At 39.2% G+C, this 16,267-nt stretch overlaps 1 protein-coding gene across 4 annotated transcripts in view; it reads left to right on the top strand.

Annotated features, from left to right (window-relative positions):
• The window catches only part of sgcd.L (sarcoglycan delta L homeolog), a 339,284-nt gene that overhangs the window by 277,493 nt on the left and 45,524 nt on the right, over positions 1-16,267 (top strand). For all 4 annotated transcript variants that reach the window (XM_041586050.1, XM_041586049.1, XM_041586051.1 and 1 more), the window contains 2 exons: positions 5,433-5,534; positions 15,083-15,170. In XM_041586050.1, the coding sequence (XP_041441984.1) occupies positions 5,433-5,534; positions 15,083-15,170 (190 nt within the window). The remainder of the gene's footprint in view (positions 1-5,432; positions 5,535-15,082; positions 15,171-16,267) is intronic.

The raw sequence follows: 16,267 nt of genomic DNA, 5'->3' as shown, positions 1-16,267 counted from the left end.
TCCCGATTCCGACACTGTACCCGATTCCGACACTGTAGCAAGAGTATTAGTACCATTAGCCTTGTATTTTTTTTAGATGCACAAAATCCCCTATTTTATGATTCAACTGAATTCTGAATCCTTTGTGAAATTCCCAAATACCAAACAGAATCCAAATCCTAATTTACATATGTAAAAGGGAAATGAGGAGGAAAGAGAGTTTGTTTGTCTGATGAAAGGCCGCATGATTTTTGTATTCAGATTCGGTTTGACCAGGCACTTGGATTCATTTGAATCCAAATCCTGCTGCAAAGGGCAAATCTGAACCAGATTCCAGATTTGGTGCATCCGTAATTTTCTTATTTTCGAAAAAGGCATCAAACCCTGGGTAGCATTAATGTACTGCCCCTATATAAACCTTTATATAAACCTTGAATGATCCAACCCCCATTTATATAACTCAGCCTCATAGCTCTTTTAGGTTGAAAGGTTAGCAGTCCAAATTTCTGCGCCTTTCCTGACAGCCCATGGCTCCCTGGTCTTCCTACCTGGCCTAGCTTCATACCCCTACAGAATATGTTTCGTAGGAAAAGGAGTGCGGGAGTCCCTTAAATCAGATACTCTGCTAAATTTCCCATTAATCCATGGGACTAAATAACAGGCTCATCAACTTGAACCCTGCCTCACTCATTCCCTGGGGCCCCTTTCTTGATTCTATCTATTATATAAGCCAGGTCAATTGCTGTTGACAGAGATTTACGCATCTTTATAGCCAAGAGAATAGTAATCTGAAGGAGATGAGCTGAACTTATTTTTATCCTCTTTTCTATGTTTTTATTGAAATATATATTAGTAAGGTTCTTGCTATTTTCATAAGCCATGCTAGATAGACTTGTGTTTTTGTAAGTATATTGTAAACTATATTACAAGACATGCCTACTTTAAGTCGTGTCTTATAACAACTAATTGCATAAAGCACAATGGGCCCCCAAATGTATTTACAAAGTTATCTGAAATGTAAAAGGATACAAAAGCAGTATGTGTTTGTCTGTAGCACTACTGCTATACAGTAGAAAAGTGACACTCAATATTTAAATGGTCTCCTTTGTTCATTCAGTTTGAGAACACCCATTGTCTATCTTCCCTAGCTGTTCTGGTCATTGGTATGACAGCCTTCTAGACAACCCACTCACATGCCTTGTGCCTTACGTTCGATGTTGATCTACATGGACAGAATAATAAAGGAGCAGCTTGCTAAAGTAAATACATCAACTATGTAAAAGATCGAAAGTCATTTACAAAGTTGTGTTACAACATAATGTTGATCTAAGACAGTTACATCTCCATAAAGAAATACTCAACAATGACATGCACACATTTAAAAAAAAATGCCTATAAAAAAATAACATGAAGATTCAGATCCCCAAATCTTTGTACTGTAGTTCCCCTTAAACAATACTCTTACTTTTTCAGCAAGCTGACTGCTGTTTATCTCATCCTGTCACACCATCCTTTGATTGTTTAATAAAACCCCTCACCTATTCTTCAATTCTCTCTGAAGAAAATGACTCCTGGATTCAAGGACAACCTCTGCTCCAGACCAAGTCCAGTCATGTTTGGGGCCACTTTGAACATTGCCTATGGTCCTTGCATTAGGATTCATTATTTAATGAATGGAATATTAATAAACTTCATCTCTGCACAGCAATGTATATATACAGATGACTTTACTAAAAGGGCGTGAAGGTGGCCAGTAGTAAGGCCTTGGGGGGCTGACATTTTTAATATATATATTTGTTTGAAGTTAAATGGATCCTGTCATCGGAAAACATGTTTTTTTCCAAAAAACATCAGTTAATAGTGCTACTCCAGCAGAATTCTGCACTGAAATCCATTTCTCAAAAGAGCAAACAGATTTTTTTTATATTCAATGTTGAAATCTGACATGGGGCTAGACATTTTGTCAATTTCCCAGCTGCCCCTGGTCATGTGACTTGTGCCTGCACTTTAGGAGAGAAATGCTTTCTGGCAGGCTGCTGTTTTTCCTTCTCAATGTAACTGAATGTGTCTCAGTGAGACATGGGTTTTTACTATTGATTGTTGTTCTTAGATCTACCAGGCAGCTGTTATCTTGTGTTAGGGAGCTGTTATCTGGTTACCTTCCCATTGTTCTTTTGTTTGGCTGCTGGGGGAGAAGGGTGGGGGTGATATCACTCCAACTTGCAGGACAGCAGTAAAGAGTGATTGAAGTTTATCAGAGCACAAGTCACATGACTTGGGGCAGCTGGGAAATTGACAATATGTCTAGCCCCATGTCAGATTTCAAAATTGAATATAAAAAAATCTGTTTGCTCTTTTGAGAAATGGATTTCAGTGCAGAATTCTGCTGGAGCAGCACAATTAACTGATTCATTTTGAAAAAATTTTTTTCCCCATGACAGTATCCCTTTAATTAAATTCCCCTAGATGGTCGGTCCAAAACAGGTTTGTGCTGTGGGGCCCTATAATGTAATTCCATTGCCTATGCATGTGATATATCATATTGCTACATAGATTCTCTCTGCCTTACCTAAGGGGTTATATGCAGACAGAAGTGCAAGAGCACTAAGTGGTGCAAAAGCACACACCAAATTTGTCAAACACAGGTAGCCCAGTATTCATGGGGGAGTATAGGCCTTTGCACTTTGTTTTGGAGGACAGACACTTGCCGGCAATTTTCTAAGGTGCAAGTCCAGGCAGCAAATACACACATTTACACATTGCACCTGCCCTGTACTCAATAAATAACGCTTCTAATATTTATGTAACTGATGTACAGTATATACTGAATTTATTAAATCAGCCGAAAGGTTCAGCATCTTTACAGTAGTAATGATCCAGGTCTTCCAAGTTGTCACGGGAGTTTCCCATCTTGGATTTTATTAGTGTTTGTGACACTCACATGCTCAGTGGGCTCTGGGCAGCTGTTGAGAAGCTAAGCTTAGGGGCCGTCACAAATCATCAAGCAGAAAATGAGGTTCATCAGTCATAGAAGCTGATGCTACAGGGCTGATTATTACATTCTGATGCTAATTGTGCTGGTTTCTGAGTAACCAGCCTCTACTAATTAGCCTTATACTGTAATATAGTCTAAATAGTATTTTGTGCATCGGTCCCTAAGCTCAGTAAGTAAAAGCAACACAGAGCATGTGCAGTGAATCAGCAGAAAAGAAGATGGGGAGCTACTGGGGCATCTTCAGGGGCACAGACCTCCACTGCTAAAGGGCTGTGAGTGCCTTGGGCTGGTATAGAAGCCAAAAACTTTTCTGCCCTACTTCTTTAGTTAAGCCTTATTTATCCTTTAACCAAACAAGTGCATGAAGAGAGGCATGTCCTAGAAACTTGAATGCGACCAGCAATCCTTAACAAATAGAAAAAACAGTATGCTCTGTAATTGGTAATGAGGTGCATTCAGGCAATAACTTATTAATAGGGGCATATACACCTTTTTTCCAAATGAGCAAAATAAACAGAGCTTACTCTGAAATGTATTCCTCCTATCCTTTTCATTAAAAATAGCAAACACAGACTTTTTTTTCTGACAAATTCCTTTTGAGGTCCAGTGTTTTTATCCTTTGCTGTCCCAATCTAACACATAGTAGAAATGCCTCTCTCCTCACAAATGGTTAGGACTGCCATGGTGTGAATCAAAGGGGATAATGGAAAGGTATGAACAGAAGAGGAGAGAAGAAGGAGCAAGGAAAACAAGTGTTCATTGGAAAATTTGGCAGATCACTGTGGCTCTGCTGGCTGAATTAATCACGGTAGAGAGAGAGACCAGATGCTCAGAAGCTGTAGCCTTTGTTGTAGTCATAGCCCTAGGGTACGAGATGAGTTTCAACCTCTGTGCTGAGTGTGTTAGGGAGCAGCACAGATGTGTCTTATTTTTAAAAGGGTTTTTAAAAACCAATAATGTTCACCCTTTTTTTTTTTTTTTTGGAAAGTGCATGGCATTTATGTCCCATTTCTGTAACTCCTAAGGAGCATACTTAGAACAAATAGATATTGATGTATAGTTAGAATAGCATAAACGTACCCACATTTTCATAAACCACAGCTTTACTGACTGACATTGGTTTAAATTATATTTCATACTCGGCAAATACATTGTCATTTTCAGAAATGATTATTATTTTGCATTTTAATTGTACAAGACCTCTGATTAAACATTAACAAAATACCGTAATTCTGCTTGTCCCTCATTTAACTTTTAACATGTCTTATCTTTTTATCTATAACTATAAACCGATATCTTTTTGCAAGTAACATACTTGCTGTTGAATCATTGATCTAAGTTTCGCTTTACCGTACTCTGTATGGTAGAGATTTTCAGTGGAGGAATAAGCATGGTTCCTGAAGTAATAAGAAGTACCTGATAAAGGCTCAGCTTACTTCTTGGCATGGTGGCAGTGGGCAGTACCAACCAGTGACAGGCAGGAAACATTTCTTCCTGAATTAAAGCATTGTCTTCTGGTTCATTGGTTCATCTGGTGTAAAAATATTAGAACAATTCTGTGAGGTTATCCATGGTCCCAAAAGTAAAATTTGGGCTAGGGCCATACTAGGTTTCACTACAGTCCCCATCTCAATGCATTTTTTTTCTTCTAATTTTAAGTGTGTCACATGACATGATAGTGGCCAGGAATTCAACATACCCTGACCTTATGGGCCTAATATGAATACCCTAACCCTTTGGTAGGAAAAAAGCCTAAATTATAACTGAATTCTTTGGAAAATTGAGGAATGAAGTTGTAGCCATTGCGCAAGAAACACCATACCTTGCAGTATATTACTGTTTGTTTCATTGGTAATGTTAGGTCTTTTCATTCAAGACCCTTTTGAAGCCCAGTGTTCCATCATGGCCTCCCATAGCTCAAAATAAAGTGGCAGATATAGGAAAACTTTGGTGTACTAGTCATTCAGCTATAGTTCAGAGAAAAATAAGTGTTCACTGCAAATCTTACCTTAACTGACCTGCAAACTGGGCTTTCTGGTGTATCTAGAAGAACCAGTAAATATGGCTTCTAAATCTCTCTCAAACTAACCTTGCTTCTGATCCATGGGCAGGCCCACTTTTTTAGAATCTTATGGCTTTGGCAGCCCAGCACTGAACCAGTGTAGAGTCTTTTTATTTCATCTGTGCATTAAGTTAGATTACGCTGCTGTCATATACATTACAGCTATAGTTCAGGATTCTGCAAAGATCTTTGTTTTTTTGACAGGACTAATGAATATTTAAAGCTATATAACCATTTGACATAATATTTCCCTTTAACCTATGCACCTGCACTTTAAGCTTATAAATAATTAATTTGTTACAATGCTTCTTGAAATTGTTGTACACAAGCCCCACTGTACTCTTTGCAAAGTATGGGAATATGCCTTTCATCTGTGCTCATTCTTTGTTGTTTCAGGATGGAATGGGTAACCTAAGGATCACAGAAAAGGGTTTACGGCTAGAGGGCGATTCTGAATTTTTGAAACCTTTGTATGCCAAAGAAATCCGCTCCAGGCCGGTAAGTTTCCTGCAAGAACATATTATTTTCCAGAATATATATCAGTAGACAGCTTGTGAATATTAATTCACAAACAAATAAACATATCAATGGGGTTGGATTGCAGAACCTTCATTGGTTGCCTCTCCAATTCCTCATTGGTAAAGGCAATGTTTATGAAAATGAGAAACACCTTATTTCCTGTGAGATTTTTAGGAAAAAAATTATATTCCTTTCCCCTGCCAATCCCCATGCCTTGTATGGTGTTGTTCGTGTGTAACTGATTATTGCCTAAAGATGTTAACAACAGGGTTTCTGTTTAAATTTGCCCCGGGGGCATGAAAATCACGCTAGGCATTTAAAATTACAATTGCATCCTTGTAGTCAGGTAGCAGCAAGAGAATATTATTTATTTTAATTAAATACAATCTACCAGGCAGAGGAAAAGTCTTTTCCAATAGTTAATACTACTGAGTTTTTAATGAACATTTCTTTTTATTGATTGAGAATTGAATTAATCTAATATCACACCCATCAGCATAATTTTCTCTTCTCTGTGTTCTCTGTTGGAAACCATGAAAATTCTAGGTAATTCTAGGTAGGTTTTTTTCTAATTCTTCAAAATCTAATTAAATGAACCCTTTACCAGTTGGAAGGTAGCTGCTTTGTAAGTCATATTACAAAAACAAATGCATTCAAATGAAAGGAGAACTAAGGCTCCTCTATTATTTTTTTTAACCCTGATGGTTCTTGCACAGTTTTACCTGTCCCCCTCCACCCCAACAGCATTAAGTCCCTAAAATTAGCCTGTTCTCCAGTACTTGTTGGACAAGTGCAAAGCAGCTGGATTGTCAACTTTCATTTTTGCTTTAGTTCCAGGGCCAGGCTCCCTGACACTAAGCACTGAGCAGGAGATTTAGCAGCCAGTCTGGTCCTGGCTTCCACTTTGCATTCTGGAAGATTTGTTTTGCATAATTTTGGTACTTTTCTTGATACTGTAACAGCCTCTTACATTCTGGGTAGGCCAATCAAGTTCTTCCATGTCCATGTTAGCAAACCTACTGTATTGACCTGACTTGGTATTGTATATGGATCCCTAGAAAGGACTGTATTAGATCTGTGATGAAGATAAAACCAAGTCTAGGGGTATTTTTATGTCAGAAATTGAATGCTACCTTTAGTTCATCCAGCACTACCTGTGCTGACCACTGTGCAATACTAGTAATTCAGCCTTAGACCTAGATCATAGCCCGTTAGAACTTGGCACAGAACAGCCAAGAAGCTTTCATTTTTGGTATTTGTTTTCTTTAAGACCGTAATTTGCAGCATATCCACGAGGCTAAATAAAATAATTAGATTTGCTAATGGGTCTCAAACGTTTTAAGGATGCTTTACTGTGTTTTTTTAATCAGTATCGTTTTGCAAGTACAGCATGCAAATGAGTCGATTTTTGAAGTCCCTGAGAATAGGTTAGGAGAGAAGCTCTTAACACGTTAAATGCCAGCATCCTTCAAACAGATTGCTGCAGGAAAAAAGAATAAAAGATGGAAAACGTATGCTGCAGCCTTGAAAGAGTCTTCCCTGCTCCTGGCTGGCAGGTTAATGATCAAGATTTACACAGACAGAGTAGGTCACCAAGATCACCATCTGTGGCTGTGGCAGGCATGTCTCTGACTGATATACTGTGCTCTGCAGCACAGACATCTGCTCTCTGCCGGGAGTCACCAAGACAAAATGTGACGGCGAAGCTCAGCTACGGGAAGCCTTGTTCTCAGTTTTCATGCATATTCTGCTACAAAGTGTAAATCACATATATCATTACCAGTCAGTAGGGCTGTATGTCATAAAGGGCAGACTGATCACTGTTCGAGTTTTATCCTTACTCTACCAATTTCTCAGGTTTACACAAGATGGTGAGACCCCCTGTGTGGCTTTTTGGTTAAATTATACCTCTACATATGCCAATAAAAGAGAGGGGCATTCCATGATCTTGACTGTAATCTAGTGGGACCAGGGGAAGGTCTTCCAGGCAATTAGTGATGGGTTCTACCTGAGGCATCTGGAGTGTGAAATCTTTAGGCCAGCTTGCAGCTGCATCTGAAGGATTGGACTGGCTTGCAAGAGTACCAGAGGATCTTCCTCCCATGCCTAGAAAGCCCCAGTCAGATCATCATTTCCTCAATGTCAAGTGTTACATTTATCCCGGTGTACATCCAATTGTTGTGAGAGTGAACCCTCAATATGGTGGGCCCTAGGAGGTCCAGTCCAAAACGGTGCATCTGTGGCATTGCTGGTGTCATGGGATGGTCACTTATTTGCATTTTAATTGAGCTCATTAAAACAGGAGCAAAAAAATAAAAAATTGTATGGGGCAATACAAATACAGATTCCCTAGACTTAATGCCTTGTCAATGGCTGCTGTAAATCCAAGCTCCCTGTTGCAATGGTCACAAGAAGACATACAGTAGATGCAAGCATTATACCTACAAAATTTGGTGCAGGGCCCCCACTTTTTAATTTCACACCACCTATCAACCCGTATCTCCCAACACATGCATGTGTGTGTCTTGGCATTGGCCATATCAAGCTGGGGTCTCTTAGAACTAGGGACAGGGTATGGTCACAATACTTGTTTCTATTGGACTGGGTAACATTTTTCAGTCTATTGCATGGGACCAAAGTCTAGACTCCAAAACTAGGTGTATAATGTCCTATAGCCATCATTTAGATCAGCAACCCTTTGTTGACTGTACATCTCCATGGCTGCCAGTCCCCAGGTTTGGTTTCATGTCACTCCGAACTCCTCAATTAAATTTTCAGTTATTTTCATGTAGACCATGTGTATCCTTAGGGCTGTGTTCTGCTTATCACCCACATAGCAGCTATGCATAAGCCACACATAAATACTGTATAACATAACTAAACAGAGAAAGCTTTATTTTTTTGGGGGGGGGGTTTGTCACTGATCTGCTTTCTTCTGTTATTTATGCCATTTTCCTGGGATTCATTAATATGGTTGGACAAAAGTGAGCTCAGAACAATACAGAACAATAAATACACCATGGATAAATATCCTCACATTGAATACCTGGATGCAAAGTTGATGGGAATAGAGATACATAAGTATTCTCCAATGAGAACATCATCAGTCATCTTGCTTTTATCCTTCATTGGTTGGTAACTGTCTACAACTGACTTGCTACTTTAGAATGGTGGATATAGTGCAGTTTTGGTATTTAGTGCAAGAAAAACTGTTTTTAAAGGGGATATAAAAACAATAGCAAGGTCACTCCACCTAAATGTTCTGGACGACAGCTCACATCATATACCATATAGATAATAATTTTATCAAGCTTCAATTATTCTCCAATACAGAAGGGGTTTGAATTATTAATTGCTAAAGACTACCAGATCCTCAGGTTGCCACTACCTAGGGATGAAAAAACCCTGGAAACAAAACTTAAAGAATTCAGATTTGAGTATTCTCTTGCCTCAAAGACCAACTGACCCTGAAGATCTGGAAAAGTTTTGGTGAGCAGCGCTGCTTTTAGAATAAAACCCTCTAGGGTCAGCCCAATTAATGCTTATCCATTGAACAATCTGTCTTACATAACAAATGACTGAAGTAGTTCAAGCAGGGGTGATTCTCATTGGAGAATGTTTATTGGATTTGGTCAACATCTTGAAGATGATATTGATATGAGCTCCTTCTGCCAAAGCATTGTTCATACATGTGAAAATTCCATACACACATGGTGACAACTAAGAGTGTCCTTTTTGATCTGGTTGTCCTTCTTAATCTGGCAATTTCGGCTAGTGCAGCATGCAAAGGAGTGGATTTTTGAAGTCATTGAGAAAAGGTTAGGAGAGAAGCTCTTAACATGTTAAATGCCTGCATCCTTCAAACAGATTGCAGATGGAAAACATATGCTGCAGCCTTGAAAGAGTCCACATATGTGGACAGTTTCAATGATACTACACATGTTTCAAATTGAGACCAGTGCCCTGTAATAGCTAGCTGTTCTTCTTCTCTGTAATCTTCTTTGTAGCGTACAAAACTCTACAACGGAAAAGCTACAGATATTCCCAACATGGTTTTACTGATGGTTTTTTTCAATTCCCTTTTTCAATTTTCTCTTAATATCCGTGCATCCCTTGTCTCAACCTCCAATCTGATATGTCCTGCAGCTCTAATGAAGAGTCCAAGAACATGATATATTTCTTAACCTTGTGGTTTTTGTTGGGTTGGATTAAATCTACAGGGGAATGAGACCCACTGGAATGTGTGATTCTGCAAGGGAAAACATGCATTGGAATTGAATATGGAGGAAAGGGAGAAACAAATAGCGTCCTCAGGGAATTTATATTGCAAGTTTTGAGGGACATACTATGGTGCATTTCTTAGTCCATTGGCCAACTTTGCCACTCCTAGCAAAGATAAACAGCCTTTTTCTACTTTTCGGTATATGCAATTGCTAAGTGCCATTTGGTGACTTTCACAACAATATAACAAACCACCTTAGTTTGGCACAACCTGATTGCTACTGTATAATTACAAAAATAGGGGGCCCACCAGAAAACCTTAGAATGCAGGCCCACTTTGAGAACTCTTTTTCCTTTTCTCTTTACTCACGTATTCTTAATTGCTTCTCCTTACATTGCATCACTGTTCCTGTTTTGCTTATATAGAAATGGGGAATGGCAATTACATAGGAATACAAAGCGAAAGGTTGGGTAAGTAGGAGAGCCCACTGACTCCTGGGACAACTAGGAGTTTCCCTGGTATCATTGTGGGCCAGTCTCAGACTGGTTGCACCCCCCTTATTACATAGTTAAATCAGGTTGAAAAAAGACAAAGTCCATCAAGTTCAACCCCTCCAAATGAAAACCCAGCATCCATACACACACCCCTCCTTACTTTCACACAAATTATATATACCCATACCTTTACTAACTATAGAGCTTAGTATCACAATAGCCTTTGATATTCTGTCTGTCCAAAAAAATCATCCAAGCCATTCTTAAAGGCATTAACTAAATCAGCCATCACAACATCACCCGGCAGTGCATTCCACAACCTCACTGTCATGTCCGTGAAGAACCCCCTACGTTGCTTTAAATGAAAGTTATTTTCTTCTAGCCTAAAGGGGTGGCCTCTGGTACGGTGATCCACTTTATGGGTAAAAAGGTCCCCTGCTATTTGTCTATAATGTCCTTTAATGTACTTGTAAAGTGTAATCATGTCCCCTCGCAAGCGCCTTTTTTCCAGAGAAAACAACCCCAATCTTGACAGTCTACCCTCATAATTTAAGTCTTCCACACCTCTAACCAGTTTAGTTGCACTTAACTTAGTTGCAGCTTGTCTGTCCTAAGGACTGGAGTCCAAAACTGCACTGCATACTCCAGATGAGGCCTTACCATGGACCTATAAAGAGGCATAATTATGTTTTCATCCCTTGAGTTTATGCCCTTTTTTATGCAAGACAGAACTTTATTTGCTTTAGTAGCCACAGAATGACACTGCCCAGAATAAGACAACTTGTTATCTACAAAAACCCCTAGATCAGGACTGTCCAACTGGCGGCCCGCAGGCCACATGCGGCCATCGACCCCCCCCATGTGGCCCTCCACATCAAAATCTGCCTGCTGTGTCTGTTTACCATATGTAAACTTTAAAAGGTACCACTATAGAGATTAACTGGCCCCTGCATTGTCTAAACCTCAAATTCAGACCAATCCCCTGCATTGTTCACACCTGTGATCCCCCTGCATTGCTCACACTTGTGACACCTCTATTGTTCTCTACCCTAAAGCCTGTACTGTTCACTCCTGAGACCCAGACTGAAACTGCCCTCATTGTTCTCCTGTTCACACTTTATACAAAATGCTAATGGTGCACCAGCACTGTGTCACTGTATGTACTACATTTTAGACTGGTCCTGATTCCTGTCTCCTGCTCTGTTCTGCCTTCCCTATGCTCCTTGTGTCATACTTTGGTATTTGTTCTGTTTGTTAGCATTTGAAAATTATTGTTATTGGCCCCTAAGGTGTTTAATCATATGCTGGGGTACTGTATTATACACATGGGAGGAGGCATATGGATTTATGGTTAAGTCTGAATATGACTTAACTTTTTTCACATATGAGTGGCATCCTTGCCAGGGCAGGCACAAGGTAGTTTGAAACCCTAGGCAAGAGTTCAATCAGTGCCCCCTGTCCTGCATTACCATTTCCCTCCTTACCATGATGGTTTTTAAATAAAGAGAGCAAGAAAATGTACAACACTTTTTCATTTATATCACTGCCCCCATACCTGTACCAGCAAGCTCAGCAGCCATCCATCATACAGCCCTCCTGCAGCCATCATATTGCCCCCATCATATTGATCTTTACCTGTGTCAGCAGCAGCCACAAATAAATCTGATCACATCATATTGCCCCAAGTATTTCTGTACCTGTGCCAGTGTCCAGCCCAGCAGCAACAGCAAACATATGGCCCCAAATCTGTACCTGGCTGTGCCAGCAGGAAGCTTCAAACTTTCACAGTAATAGAAAGAATGTCTTCAGTTCAGTGCAACTGTGCAAGGCTGAGAGCAGCAAGAGCCACACCAAGCAGCCCCCCAGCTCTCTGCTTCTCTCTGTCATCACATCAGTGACATCATTGACACATGTACGCACATCGTGGTGCACCGCAAAGAAGGATCTATTACTTGCCGGCAAGAGAGAGAAGGGGAAGGAGATGGATTCCACCCAACTGGTTGACCATGATTACTGAAACAAATTATTAAATAAACGCTTGAAAAAAGTGCGCCCCTCAATGATGGCGCCCTAGACAGCCGCCTACTCTGCCTACCCCTAGTTCCAGCCCTGATCCCTGCAGTGAGCACCAACAATTTGTTTTGGTGTGCTATTAATGTGGACATGGTCTTGCGGTAACATGGGTGTGGTTTAAAGTGGGTGTGGTCTAAAAACAGGGAGTGGCTAACACTGGCTTCCGTTATCGGCCCTCCACCATGTAGATTGGAAAAATTCCGGCCCTCTGTACCATAGAAGTTGGACAGCACTGCCCTAGATCCTTCTCATTTAAGGAAACTCCCAATACACTTAGTGTATAACTTGCTTTTATATTATTTTTGCCAATGTGCATAACCTTGCATTTATCAACATTGAACCTCATTTTCCAGTTTGCTGCCCAGTTTTCCAACTTAGACAAATCACTCTGCAAAGTGGCAGCATCCTGCATGGAACCTATAGTTCTGCACAATTTAGTATCATCTGCAAAAATAGAAACAGTACTTTCAATGCCCACCTCCAGGTCATTAATAAACAAGTTGAAAAGCAAGGGACCTAGTACAGAGGCCTGTGGTACTCCACTTACAACACTGGTCCAATTAGAAAATGTTCCATTTACCACCACTCTTTGTAGTCTATCTTTTAGCCAGTTCTCTATCCAGGTACAAATACTATGTTCCAGGCCAACATTAAATCACATCCACTGTCATCCCAGAATCGAGGTCCCTGCTTACCTTCTCATAAAAAGAAATTAAGTTAGTCTGGCAAGATCTATTACACATAAAACCATGCTGGCATACACTCATACACACAGTATTATGATTTGCTATAAAGTCCAGTATCTTATCCTTTAATAACCCTTCAAAAAGCTTTCCTACTACTGACGTCAGACTAACAGCCCTATAATTTTGAACGGGATCCTTTTTTGAATAGAGGCACCACATTAGCATTTCGCCAGTCTCTCAGCACTATGCCAGACCTAAATGAATCCTGAAAAATTAAGTAAAGAGGTTTGGCAATCACAGAGCTAAGCTCGCTAAGTACCCTGGGATGGATACCATCTGGCCCGGACCTTTGTTTATCTTAACATATTTACATTTCCTAGTATTTAAATATTTAAATTTCCATATTTAAATTTCCTAGTATTATGACACTGTTTGGGTTAACTGTACTGAGAACCATGAAGAAGAATATTGAGTGAGCCATATGTCATATCAGCTATTTTGACCTAGATTTCATTTGGTAAGATTATTTTGTTCTTTTCAGGTTTCCTCCTGTTTCATTTTTCTCCATTACTGTCTACCATAACCTGCTCTCTATACTTCCCTCCTTTATCTTCAACCACTCTTTACCAGCCCCTGCACTAACCTCATTTTTTCTCTGCTGCATCCTTTACCTACATGTGTAGACCTACTCTCTTCTGATTCAATCTAATTCTCTCCCAAATCTAACTTTTACAGTATGGACTCTCGCCTCCTGTGCCCCTCACTGTTCCATTAACATTCATCCACCTAAGTGCTTTCTACTTGCTGTTTTTCAGTCATTTTGTACCGTTACCCTTTCTGACCTTTTGAATTCTTTCCAACCCCCTTTGTTGTATTTCACTACTTATTCCCGTGACATTTTCCAAACTCTTTCTCCAACATACTCCATGCATCTTTCTGTTTCTTTTCTGCAGCTCATCCAATAAACCTTACATTTAGCAAATCACCCAAGGCCCATTAAAACCAGGATATATGCCTTTAGGCATTTCCATGCCCGCTACTTAGGTCTTTGTTCTTCACACTGTGATCTTGCTCGCCCTGTATACATCTTTTATAGTTAAAAAAAGGAAATTTTCTATTGATTTGTTTTTCCCCAAGCTATAGTCATCTTACTAGAACTTTCAATTAGGGGTGAATGAGAACATTTAAAGGTCACCATTACTTTTTAAAAAATAAGTTTCAATTAATGGCAGATTGGCAGTGTATAAATCCAAGTGCAGCCATGATTAGCGCATTCAGAGCTTTAGTACCTAAGAGCTTTGCTAACAGGCAGCCATATTATTTATATTCCAGATGAGGTCATCTACCTGTTCCCATAACATTAACTAGCAAGACTTTGTATATGCTTTGAAATCATTCATGTACTTACACTAACACTGCAATATAACCTGTAAATGAAATACTGACTGCAGGTGAAAGTGACCTTTAAATATTAAGTAAAGGGGATGTCAACTTTCATAAACCTCTCCAATGAACTTCCTACATTTCCAGTAGCTGGCCATGACTCTAAAGGGACATAAAACTCAGTGCTAGATTAAGCTGAAAGTTGTAGCAACACAGTACAGATATGGGATGTGTTATCCAGAAACGTGTTATCAGTATCCAGAAAGCTCCAAATTACCGAATGACTGTCTCCTATAGACTCTATTTTATCCAAATAATTCAAAGTTTTAAAAATTATTTCCTTTTTTCTTTAATAATAAAATAGTAGCTTGTACTCAATCCCAACTAAGATAAAATAAGTCCTTATTGGAAGCAAAACCAGCCTATTGGGTCTATTTAATGTTTACATGATTTTCTAGTAGACGTAAGGTATGAAGTTCCAAATTATGGAAAGATCCTTCTGTAAGCATTCTGGATAACAGGTCCCATACCTGTACATTATCTAAATGTTTAAATGTTTTCATATTATTTAAATCTTTTTCTTTACCCAAGGCTTCATTAGTGATAATGTTCATTGGCCTAGGTGAGTAAGCATAAATGTGAATTCTGCTCTCCCTTCTTTTCTTGTAGGGTCACTCCCTGTATGTCCAATCAGATCGAAATGTGACTGTAAATATTCTTAATGGAGAAATGAAAGCTGTCACGCAGCTCGTCACAGGTAAGAATCAAGAAATTGACACATATGTATGTATCCTAAAAAGATAGGGAAGTATAGATATAAGGCAAGTATTGCAAATGGTCTCCCAAGGTCATTCATTATAGGGGGAAAAACATTTATAAAACTTTTTTGATGGGTATTACTTTTGATGGTGCATCCCGTTTTTGTTTTTACATTTGAGTGCAGTTGATGGACTCATTTGTAAAAATATAAAAAAATTTACAATTATTTATTTTTTCTCTGTAATAATAAAACAGTAACGTGTACTTGATCCAAACTAAGATATAATTAATCCTTATTGGAAGCAACATCAGCCTATTGGGTTTATTTAATGTTTAAATGATTTTCTAGTAGACCAATGAAGATTCAAATTACAGAAATATATGCTATCTGGAAAACCCCAAGCAAACAAACTTTGCAGAAAATTTGTGAAACTGCAAAAAATTTCAGTCAGTTGGTCAGACATGGCGACTGTTGGAGCACCCCTCTCCCCTATGTCAGGGGAGTATATGCTATTTATGCTACTAATATTCACCAATGAGATTCCTGCCTATCAGCCTGCTATCCATCATTGGGTCAAAAACCATGGAGAGCCAGGAAAAAAGTTGTGTTTTATTGCTTCAATAATTTAACTCCCAGTATCCAAAGAGGTTTTTTTTGTCCCACAAATAACAGAAATGAGATTCCCACAGTATAGGGAGGGTCTAAGCAAGTGTTAAAGGATCAAACTCTACCCAAATGTTGCTAGACTACAACAGACCAACACCAACAGACTAAAAGCTATATAGATTAGCATCAGAGTTGTATGCTTAATGCAATATTGTGCAACAACATTTTTAACCAGCCCCAGCGGACTAATTATTATGTAAAAGATTCCTCCAATGAGAACCCAACTGGGGTTGCTGAGCCAGGCAACTGTATAACATTTAAAATTTCCAGTTAGAGAGAAAGAGAGAGTGACACACAGCATAAGAAGGTTGAATAAGAACAAAACAAAACCCCAGGAAAATTACTTCAACCACATATTGTCCCAGAATATCAATATCAGCCTTATTCTATAAGTTCATTGTAAGGTGAACTCCCCCCTTGAGTACCCC

This window comes from Xenopus laevis, chromosome 3L (genome assembly GCF_017654675.1).
Source record: "Xenopus laevis strain J_2021 chromosome 3L, Xenopus_laevis_v10.1, whole genome shotgun sequence".
In the NCBI taxonomy this organism is placed as follows: domain Eukaryota; kingdom Metazoa; phylum Chordata; class Amphibia; order Anura; family Pipidae; genus Xenopus; species Xenopus laevis.
Note: the sequence above shows the minus strand (reverse complement) of the source record. Positions and strands in the feature narration are given on the sequence as shown.